The sequence below is a fragment of the Homarus americanus genome, unplaced genomic scaffold, assembly GCF_018991925.1.
Source record: "Homarus americanus isolate GMGI-L3 unplaced genomic scaffold, GMGI_Hamer_2.0 scaffold8020, whole genome shotgun sequence".
NCBI classification, from domain to species: domain Eukaryota; kingdom Metazoa; phylum Arthropoda; class Malacostraca; order Decapoda; family Nephropidae; genus Homarus; species Homarus americanus.
The window spans coordinates 25,001-35,692 of record NW_024712315.1 but is presented as its reverse complement, the minus strand read 5'-3'; the positions used below and the strand labels follow the sequence as shown (position 1 = coordinate 35,692).

General features: G+C 46.7%; 2 protein-coding genes across 2 annotated transcripts in view; one reads left to right on the top strand and one right to left on the bottom strand.

Moving 5' to 3' along the window:
* The first annotated feature begins 1,805 nt into the window (after nt 1-1,805).
* Nucleotides 1,806-3,108, top strand: LOC121860089 (translation initiation factor IF-2-like). Its single transcript, XM_042357122.1, has 2 exons — nt 1,806-1,956; nt 2,864-3,108. The coding sequence occupies exons 1-2, from the start codon at nt 1,806-1,808 to the stop codon at nt 3,106-3,108; spliced, it is 396 nt and encodes a 131-aa protein (XP_042213056.1).
* Nucleotides 3,109-3,932: 824 nt separating this feature from the next.
* Nucleotides 3,933-10,692, bottom strand: part of LOC121859979 (obscurin-like) — a gene marked incomplete at its 5' end in the record, with an annotated part of 23,599 nt that continues 16,839 nt past the window's right edge. Inside the window, 7 exon segments of the mRNA XM_042356962.1 lie at nt 3,933-6,452; nt 6,885-6,990; nt 8,279-8,504; nt 9,131-9,311; nt 9,590-9,704; nt 9,887-10,086; nt 10,567-10,692. The exon segment at nt 10,567-10,692 is cut by the window's right edge and continues 35 nt beyond it. Of these exon segments, the coding sequence (XP_042212896.1) occupies nt 6,324-6,452; nt 6,885-6,990; nt 8,279-8,504; nt 9,131-9,311; nt 9,590-9,704; nt 9,887-10,086; nt 10,567-10,692 (1,083 nt within the window).

The following is a 10,692-nucleotide window of genomic DNA, read 5'->3' as shown; positions in this document are numbered from 1 at the left end:
GCCACCAGGGGCCCTACAGGTGAAGTGCCCACCCCTGGGCTTCCCATTTTCCCTACCAAGTGCGGCGCCCACAGGACCCCTCCCAGGGGTGTAAACGCCCCAGGTGCGCTTCCGGGGCAGTGAAATTCTGTGAGCCCTCCTCAAAGATGCATGGCAACCCCAGGCCTCTCCAGTGTCTGTGGATATGACAGGGGACCTCCCAGGTGCGGCGCAGCACCCCAGGAGCTGTTCCAGGGGGAGTAGAAAGCGGCCCCAGGGGCTATCCCAGGATCGCGAGCGTCCTGCGATCCCACCATGGGCGTTGGTGTAACAACACCCCAGGGCACTCACAGGGGTGGCAGCGACCCCAGGGGTCCTTCCAGGAATCCGCACCAGAGGTTACCTCCCAGAGACGTCGTTGCACCCAGGGCCTCCCAGGGGATCTTCCAGAGGCGGTGGCGCCCCAAGGGGCAGTGGTACCCTTATGGGGCTTCCTAGAGGCCCTACCAGAGGCGTCCCCTGCCTGGAGACCTATAGCTTTTGGTCGTAGTGTCGTACATATTGCATACGTCCAGCAATCCCTTACTTAACTGTGATTGGTGGACTAAAACAAATCCATCAAATATTAACCAATAGGAGAAGAGAGCGTTCAGTCAGCACAACACCCCAACTTATGTTTTCCTGTTGCATATTTATTCTCCTTTACATTGTTCATGAGGCTATGATACTGTAAAAGCGTTGGGAATTGTGTTTATTTAACGTCATCCCTGGGGTGGTGGTACCCTCAGGGGTCCCTACCAGAGGCGCCACCTCCCAGGAACCACCCAGCACGCTTGATCGTGGTGTCATACATCTTGAATACCTCCAGCAATCCCTCACTTACCTGTGATTGGTGGACTAAAATGTAAATCCATCTATTTAAACCAATAGGAGAACAGAGCGGTCAGTCAGCACAACACCCCAACTTATGTTTTCCTGTTGCATTTTTATTCTCCTTTACATTGTTCATGAGGCTATGATACTGTAAAAGCGTTGGGAAGTGTGTTTATTTAACGTCATATCTCCCATTTTTCTGAATGGTGCAAAAAAACTGCCGCCAGGGGCCCTACAGGTGAAGTGCCCCTTGGAGAAGTCCCATTTTCACTACCAAGTGTGACGCCCACAGGGGAACTCCCGGGGGGGTATACGCCTTAAGGGGCACTTCCAGGAGCGGCGAAACTCCCGGGAGCCCTCTCAAAGGTGGTGGCAACCCCAGGGGCCCTTCCAGGGATTCCGGCGACCAGAGGATATCCCCCAGAGACGTCGTTGCCCCCAGGGGCTCTCCCAGCTGCAGCGCCGCTACCAAAGGCTCTCCCTGGGGCATTGGTACCCTTAGGGGCCCTACCAGAGGCGCCACCTCCCAGGTGCCCTATAGCATACTTGGTCGTGGTGTCATACATCTTGCATACCTCCAGCAATCCCTTACTTAACTGTGATTGGTGGACTAAAATATAAATCCATCAATATTAACCAATAGGAGAACAGAGCGGTCAGTCAGCACAACACCCCAATTTATGTTTTCCTGTTGGATATTTATTCTCCTTTACATTGTTCATGAGGCTATGATACTGTAAAAGCGTTGGGCGGTGTATTTATTTAACGTCATATCTCCCATTTTTCTGAATGGTGCAAAAAAATCTGCCACCAGGGGCCCTACAGATGAAGTGCCCCCTGGGGCCTTCCCATTTTCCCTACCAAGTGTGGCGCCCACAGGGACCCTCCCAGGGGTGTAAACGCCCCCAGGTGCGCTTCCGGGGGCAGTGAAATTCCCAGGAGCCCTCTCAAAGATGGCGGCAACCCCAGGGGCCCTTCCAGTGTCTGTGGATATGACAGGGGACCTCCCAGGTGCGGCGGCGACCCCAGGAGCTGTTCCAGGGGGAGCAGCGGCCCCAGGGGCTATCCCAGGATCGCGAGCGTCCCCAGGATCCCACCAAGGGCGTTGGTAACCCCAGGGGCACTCACAGGGGTGGCAGCGACCCCAGGGGTCCTTCCAGGGAATCCGGCGACCAGAGGTTACCTCCCAGAGACGTCGTTGCACCCAGGGGTTTCCCAGGGGCAGCGCCGTTACCAGAGGCCCTTCCTGGGGCGATGGTACCCTCAGGGGTCCGTACCAGAGGCGCCACCTCCCAGGACCCCTCCAGCAGGCTTGGTCGTGGTGTCATACATCTTGAATACCTCCAGCAATCCCTTACTTAACTGTGATTGGTGGACTAAAATGTAAATCCATCAATATTAACCAATAAGAGAACAGAGCAGTCAGTCAGCACAACACCCCAACTTATGTTTTCCTGTTGCATATTTATTCTCCTTTACATTGTTCATGAGGCTATGATACTGTAAAAGCGTTGGGAAGTGTGTTTATTTAACGTCATCCCTGGGGTGATGTTACCCTCAGGAGTCCCTACCAGAGGCGCCACCTCCCAGGAGCCACCCAGCACGCTTGATCGTGGTGTCATACATCTTGAATACCTCCAGCAATCCCTTACTTAACTGTGATTGGTGGACTAAAATGTAAATCCATCTATTTAAACCAATAGGAGAACAGAGCAGTCAGTCAGCACAACACCCCAACTTATGTTTTCCTGTTGCATATTTATTCTCCTTTACATTGTTCATGAGGCTATGATACTGTAAAAGCGTTGGGAAGTGTGTTTATTTAACGTCATATCTCCCATTTTTCTGAATTGTGCAAACAAACTGTCACCAGGGGCCCTACAGGTGGAGTGCCCCCTGGGGTGTTCCCATTTTCCCTACCAAGTCTGGCGTCCACAGGGCCCTTCCAGGGGGGTGTACACCCACAGGGGACCTTCCAGGGGCGAAGAAACTCACAGGTGCCCTCCCACAGGTGGCGGCAACCCCAGGGGCTCTTCCTGGGGCGGTGGCTACCACAAGGGACCTCCCAGCTGCGACGGTGACCCCAGATCTGGCAAGGGGCCCCAGGCAACCCATCCCTCCAAGGGGCATGGTACCCCAGGGGCTCTCACAGTTGCAGGACCAGAGGATATCCCCCAGAGACGTCGTTGCCCCCAGGGGCTCTCCCAGCTGCAGCGCCGCTACCAAAGGCTCTCCCTGGGGCAATGGTACCCTTAGGGGCCCTACCAGAGGCGCCACCTCCCAGGTGCCCTATAGCATACTTGGTCGTGGTGTCATACATCTTGCATACCTCCAGCAATCCCTTACTTAACTGTGATTGGTGGACTAAAATATAAATCCATCAATATTAACCAATAGGAGAAGAGAGCGTTCAGTCAGCACAACACCCCAACTTATGTTTTCCTGTTGGATATTTATTCTCCTTTACATTGTTCATGAGGCTATGATACTGGAAAAGCGTTGGGCGGTGTATTTATTTAAGGAGAATAAATATCCAACAGGAAAACATAAGTTGGGGTGTTGTGCTGACAGACTGCTCTCTTCTATTGGCTGTAATTTGGTGGATTTACATTTTAGTCCACCAATCACAGTTAAGTAAGAAACTGCTGGACGTATGTAGTATGAACGATATCACGATCAAGGCCCTGAGGGCGCCGACCCTGGGCCCACCAGAGTCCATGACAGGGTCCCCGCCGCTCTTGGGAAGGCCCGTTGTTGCCCCAAGGAGAGTGAGCGGCTTCTTGCGCCCCTCTGGTTGTGTCCTCGGGCCCTGGTTGAGTCCCTGGGATTCTCATGGATCCCCTGGCCTTGGTGGACTCCTGGAGGTTCCCTGGGAGTTCCCTGAGGCCCCTGACCCTGGGGTCTGTTAGTAGTCCCATTGGGTCCCTGACCCTGGTACGGCTCCTGGGCGCTCCCTGGTAGTCCCATTTAACCCCTGTTGATGTTGTTCATTTCTTTATCTCCTGTATTTTGTTTTTGGTCATGAATTTCTGTTTAGTACTTTCGGTTTTGCTATGCATAGGTTAATGAGACAAGTGATATAGAGAGCAGACTGTATTTGTCAAAGTCAGACGAGCATCAGTATTCTGTACACCATTTCTCGAAAAAAATCATCACTTGACGTCATCATTTGACGCACCAATGAGACACACGCCCTGCTGTGACGTCACTGAAAAAAAAAAGACTTCGCCACTCGACGAGCCAGTTAGGGGCACGCCCAGTCGTGACATCACGTAAACTCTGATAAACATAAGCAATGGAAGGTTGAACAATCTGACACACACAACAGAGAAACAAGGGTGTTCCTACAGCTACCATATACATTATCATGATTAAAGAATCGTGCAATGTTGGCAATTATCATAAGAAAAGGAGCGTAATTATCTATATACACACAAAGAAGAAATATGAGAATACAATCACTGCATCATTGTAAACGATAAACTTCGAAAAGCAAACAATCGTGACTAGATTTTTCACAAACAGTGTGGTCATACCCTCACTCAAGACAGTGTGGTCATACCCTCACTCAAGAGAGAGAGAGAGAGAGTAACAGGTGCCAGAAATAAATAACTGCTTTATTTAAACACCTCAGATGCCATAAACCTGATAAACACTTAGCTTAATGATAGTCTGGAGGACCCATCTGGCTTGTGAGAGATAATGTTCAAAGGTCACCCGTGTTCTCCTCTCCCTCACCTACATCTTTCTTTTGAACACCTTAGGGGACCACCTTACTGAGGAGCTGTAACACTTCTTCTGAGGAACTTTTGTAACAAGATGAAGCATTTTTATGTTAGACTGTTGTGATCATCCAGTCCTGCCCAACACCTCCACAACAACATGGGGGTGGGCTTGACGAGTCTGTTCGTACCATAAGTAAACGACCATGACTACGAATTATCATCTGGCTAAATAGCTTCCATAAACACAATGCAAGATAAAGATTACAGGGTGGAGGAACGCCAGATGCTGCTGAATGCTCGTGCCTCTGCACTATTTACTATGGTACCGGGTGTTGAAGATCTTTGGCTGAGTGTGCCTCTGTCGCTCTACTTTGAAGACATTATCACAACACCCGACCTTTCCTCTGTGCTGTGACCAGACTCAGATTGGCGACAACCTTCACCTCACAGGATCAACTTCCCTCAACACAACTTCAATGAAGGTTTACAATACATTCATAATAATACCCAATACAGTACAAAACTTCCTTCGGTTTCCGGTGAGACATGTGAGATACATATTATTATTGTGGTCACGTCAAACTACATAGTATAAGCAATAGATATATTACTATACTACAACTATAATAACATTGGCTAGTTCTGTAGAGTCTAAACTGGTTCACAATCTCGTACATTTACTTATAATTATGTAAGTGTATCTTATAGTCTACTCAAATACATCTTCAGAAATAACAAACTTTTACTGGATAGATTTATCATCATCAGCTCTTTTCTAATAAACATCTAATGATATAATTCGATGTATATTCTAAATCACCTTTAAAGAATATGTACAATTATAAGCTCATCTCCATCACACACTTAATACATAGAATAATGAGACGACCAGCCATTACATCTTGTACTGTATTCAGTTACCCACCACCACGATCCTTAACACTTGGACTGAACGTGACGAAATACCACCATAAACCAAGACTCGTTTTCTTTGGTGAGGATGAACAAGGAAGGGGAGACTGTGACACGCCCACCGACTTTTTTTTTATATTCTTTTTCATCATTTCCTTATCAACATCACAACTCAGACGTAAGAATCACTTGCCAAACTTTGACTCCAGGAGAGCTTTATGGACACCTTGTACTCACTAAAAGGACATATTAATCGTTCCTTTTAAACCAGTATAACATCATCACTTAATAGTATATAAAGCACCACTAATATTATAAGAATTACTTGTTTCAACTCTCTGCTTGAGGTTCACCAGAGACCAGTGCTAACTTGGCCCTTGTTCAATTTTGTGGTTGTTGTTGCTGTTAAGGTTACAGAGAGGATAGTGACGCTTATCGTAGTGATGATAAGAGTCTTCGTGGCAGGATATAATCGCCGGGAGTGTAGCCAGGACGCCGCCAGGCCAGAAAGAACCCCAAGACGGTGGTGCTTTGGACGGGAGAGTCTTCAGCCAGCAGACTTCACAGACCGGAGGCTCCAGGGAACGGGTGATGCGAGGCATATAATATCAAATGGACGTGGTGATGACTCCTCAGACCTTCCAGAAGACCAAGATGATAACCCTGAGACGACCACCAGCTTCTTCTGCTCATACAGAAGATGACGGGGGTGTGTTTTCTTCTCTAGATGATATTGTACCTCACCTCCTGCATGGTGGGCGGAAACCTCAGCCTGCGAGAGAATGGTGTAGGACTGTAGGTCTTCTGGAAGGTGGTGGAGGGTCTAGTGGTCTCCTAGACAGTACACAGCATCTCCTGGTCGTAGGTAATCGCCTTGGGTAGGTCAGCGTTGTTGAAGTTGAGCAAGTCTGAAGATTTGGTGGCGGAGGCAACCCTCGCCCTGTGGTACGCCAGGTCGTACTCCTGAAACACCAGAAAGACTCGACTTAGAACATCTCAAGCTTAAGGTGACCTGTGTATTATTTATCTCAGGGGCCCTACAGTGAAAAGTGATGACAATAATAATAATAATAATAATAATAATAATAATAATAATAATAATAATAATAATAATAATAATAATAATAATAAACATTGAAAATCATATTAATAAGACTAGTAATTACAAAACACCATTGCAAGAAATAATACTAATATAAATAAATGAAAAATAGCATTGATATTACTAATTTATATTTACTAAAAACACCATTAGCCATTATTATTAACCTCATTATCATAACCTTTTTTATCATTACTATGACATACACTAACCCGTATCCTCTCTCGTACCAACCCAGTAAGGCAGTCAACACTCTCCAACACAGAGCACCATATTGGTAACCTTCAACTCACCCTTAGTCTGCTGCCGTAGAAGTTGGCTCGTTCTCTCTTCTTGGACATGAAGTCGTTCTCGGTCAACCAGCGATGTTCCCGACACTCCTCCACCGTCGGCCGTTTGCTGAGGATCAACACCACACGGGTTACTTTACATAGGGTATTGCTTCAGGTAATTAAAGGAGAGTTTTAGTGCTAATTACCTGCACACAGTTCACGCCACCCTTATAAGCCACACAGACAAATTTCCGGCCTCGAAATTCCTAACCCACAACTGGATCCATCCGTCTCTCACCTCCCAAAACACACAAATCAAGGAGGATATAGAGAGGAACTATTTCTTATATGGTCTTATTTATCTTATTTCTGTTTAAAAACTAAAATCCGTAAATCATCGGTACAAGTTTGGCAAAAATACAATCACGTAGATTCATGCAGTGGACGTTATGAATAAAAATTTTCACGGCTTATGAGATTTATGACCGGAGTTTACGTTAAGGACAAATCATTCTCTAGACAACTAAAAGTTTTCTATGACGAGGGAGCTTGATGGCGTAAATAGTTAAAACAGTTATGGTAAAATTCAATCAGTGTTCTTAAAGCATCGTGTACGTTTTCTATGGAAGGGGGGGGGGGCAGTCAGGGGCCGAACAATAACTGAATGATGTGCCAGTTCGTCTAAACCAGTGGTGTCAAACTCAAAACCTTTCGAGGGCCAATTCTTATTTTAGTTACCCTCTTCAGGGCCAACACAAGTGCTATTTCACATATTTGCAGGACTGAAGTTTGCAGCTTCACACATTGCCTTACCTGGCTTACCAGGAATACCCCATTTGGGTTTGTCTGATCTTAAGTATGTAAAATTCATTTTACTAAATAAAAATGATTATATCTATTTTTCATAATTTCACGGGATGATAAATTTTACCGTCATCCCGCGGGCCACAAGTGACCATCCCAAGGGCCACACCTGACCATCCCAAGGGCCACACCTGACCATCCCAAGGGCCACACCTGACCATCCCAAGGGCCACACCTGACCATCCCAAGGGCCATGAGTTTGACACCCCTGCGTCTAAACAGTATACATCTTCCTTGATACAAATCAGGTAATTAATCGGTGGTCAGTCAAGGTGTTAGGAATCTTGAGCCCGCCAGAGTGTGTCATATAAGTAGTGTGTGAACTGTACATTCTAGCCTAGGTACTATTATTAATTAAGTACATGATGGGATAATTGCTCCTATCATTAAGTGTATTTTGAGTTAATTAATGCTATATACTGGGCTCATTAATGCCATTAAGAGAGGCAGTAATAACATCACTAAAACACTAATAACATCACTTAATAGAGGCAGCAGCAGCATCAACAACATCAACACACACACACACACACACACACACACACACACACCTGGGATCTCTCTTGAAGATCAGCATAAGGAACCTAATAGCCTCTTGCGTTGTGTTGCTCCCCAAGTGTTCGAATCTGTATCGGACGAACTGAATATTCTCTTTCGTCTCGTCTTCATCGTCACCCTTGAAGGCGCTAACCCCGGACAACAGGAGATAGGTAACGACGCCCAGAGACCAGATGTCGCTGTTAGGGAACGCGTGTTGATCTGATAAGACTTCAGGAGCTGTGGGGAAGAAGATAAGAGAGAGAGGTTGTTATTGATTAGAGTTGAATAGTCAGGGGAGGGGAGTAATTTGGTGGGGGTGATTGATCTTCAGGTGATAAAATCTCTCTCTCTCTCTCTCTCTCTCATAACCTGGGTGTGTGGGATAGCACTATCTGGGTTACTTCAGGTGTGGTATAAAGATGGTTTTTGTATGATTTATGAGATGGGTCTTTTTTTTTCTCTGGTAAGTCAAGATGTTGTTGAGTTAGTGAAATACGACCCTGAGATGAAGGTGGGAGAAAGGGAGGGAAGGAGGGAGGGAAGGTGGGAGGGAAGGTGGGAGGGAAGGAGGGAAGGTGGGAAGGAAGGTGGGAAGGTGGGAAGGGAGGGTGGGAGGGAAGGAGGAAGGTGGGAAGGAGGGTGGGAGGAAGGGAAGGAAGGATGGAGGGAGGTAAGGTGGGAAGGGAAAGGTCAAGTGCCTGGTCGTTGTTCTCATCACAAACACAATACTAAAGGGCTAGGGGTGACGAAGCCCACATGACGTTTAGATAGCTCTCATTATCACTCTTCCCAGCTCCTAATATACACCCTGGGTCAACAAGTGGCTGAGAGAGAGAGAGAGAGAGAGAGAGACATCAACTCACCAATATAGTCTAGGAGTCCGTTGATAGGTACTGTAGAGCCCAATTTGGAGACTTTCTGTGCACTACCCAGGTCTACCAGCTTTACATCACAGCGTCGGGTAGTGGTGAGGACGATGTTGTCTGGTTGTATGTCTAGGTGGCAGTATCCGCGCCAGTGTAGGTATGACAGAGCGTCCAATACCTGTGTGGGTAGAGAAGTGACGGTATAAGAAGATAGGGACGGGTAATTGACGGTAAGAAATGACAAGGAAGGTTATAAATGACGGTAAGATGATGATATTAAGATATACCAAAAAAATAGACGGAAAGGAAATTTTAATACCAGTAGAATATGCGATAAAAAATATACCCAAATTCCAACAGAAAACGAGATTAAAGAGAAAATGGGAGACAGTCACAAAGCTAAAGAAAACGGAATGAAAAGTTTAGGAGACAGTACAAACATGACGAGAGACATACCTGAGTGACCATAGTGAAGATGTTCTGCTCCGTATATTCGTACTGACAGGCCAGATAGGTGAGGATGTCTATTCCCCCTAGCGGTTCCATCACGAACACTGTCACGTTGTTTACACTGAGAAATGGAGAGATAAGAGATATGAGAGACAGGTGTGAGAGATGAGAGACATAGGTTAGAGATGAGAGACAGGTGTATCATATGACAAGTAGAGGATGAGAAGTGAGAAAGACCTGGAATTAATCAAAAAGAAAATGAAAACTCAATTCACCTGTACAGCTCACAAACTCAAAATTCACCTGTATGACTCATAAAGCTGGGCGATTCTCTCATGTCTGACAGTTCTCAACACCTCAAACTCCTCCTTGACGGCGTATTCTCTGTCCTTGTGTTGCAGTATCTTGGCCACGAACTGTCGGCGGTCGTCAAGCCGGACACATTTGGCTATGACGGAGAATTTACCGCGGGAGATCTCTGAGACCATGCTGTATTTTCTTACCTGTTGGAGGAGAAGAGGTGTTGGTGAGAGTGTTGGAGAAGAAGAGGTGTTGGTGAGTGTTGGAGGAGAAGAGGTGTTGGTGAGTGTTGGAGAAGAAGAGGTGTTGGTGAGTGTTGGAGGAGAAGAGGTGTTGGTGAGAGTGTTGGAGGAGAAGAGGTGTTGGTGAGAGTGTTGGAGAAGAAGAGGTGTTGGTGAGTGTTGGTGATGAATGTTTGTGATTGTGGTGGTGAGGGAGGAGGTGATAGAGGTGATAGGTTAATGTTGGAGATTGTGTTAGGTGGAGATGATGTGGTGGTGGTGGTGGGTGGAGATGCCTTGGAGATAGTGATGGAGATTATAGTCTTGAAGAACAATAACACACAACAAAGTATATATACGAGCAACAGTTATAGTAAAAGGATCAGCCAGGAAGTGACTTAGAAGCTGTTTTATGCATGTCTTGGCTCGACCATCACGAATTAGAGAGTGTCAAGGACCTACCTGAAGCTGGGCACTGTCTCCAGTCTTGAGTTTGACTGGCTCCTTCTCCTTGGAGTAATCTAACTCCCTCTTCTCTGGCCATGGGGATACGATCTTCCCGCCCTCTGTCAGCCGCTGGAGGAACTG

What these genes read in the sequence shown, in the direction of transcription:
- LOC121860089 (XM_042357122.1), top strand. Translation starts at nt 1,806, where the DNA reads ATGGCGGCAACCCCAGGGGCCCTTCCAGTGTCTGTGGATATGACAGGG. An exon ending in CCCAGGATCCCACCAAGGGC is followed by an intron (nt 1,957 to 2,863) that starts GTTGGTAACCCC and finishes GCCCTCCCACAG; the next exon opens with GTGGCGGCAACCCCAGGGGC.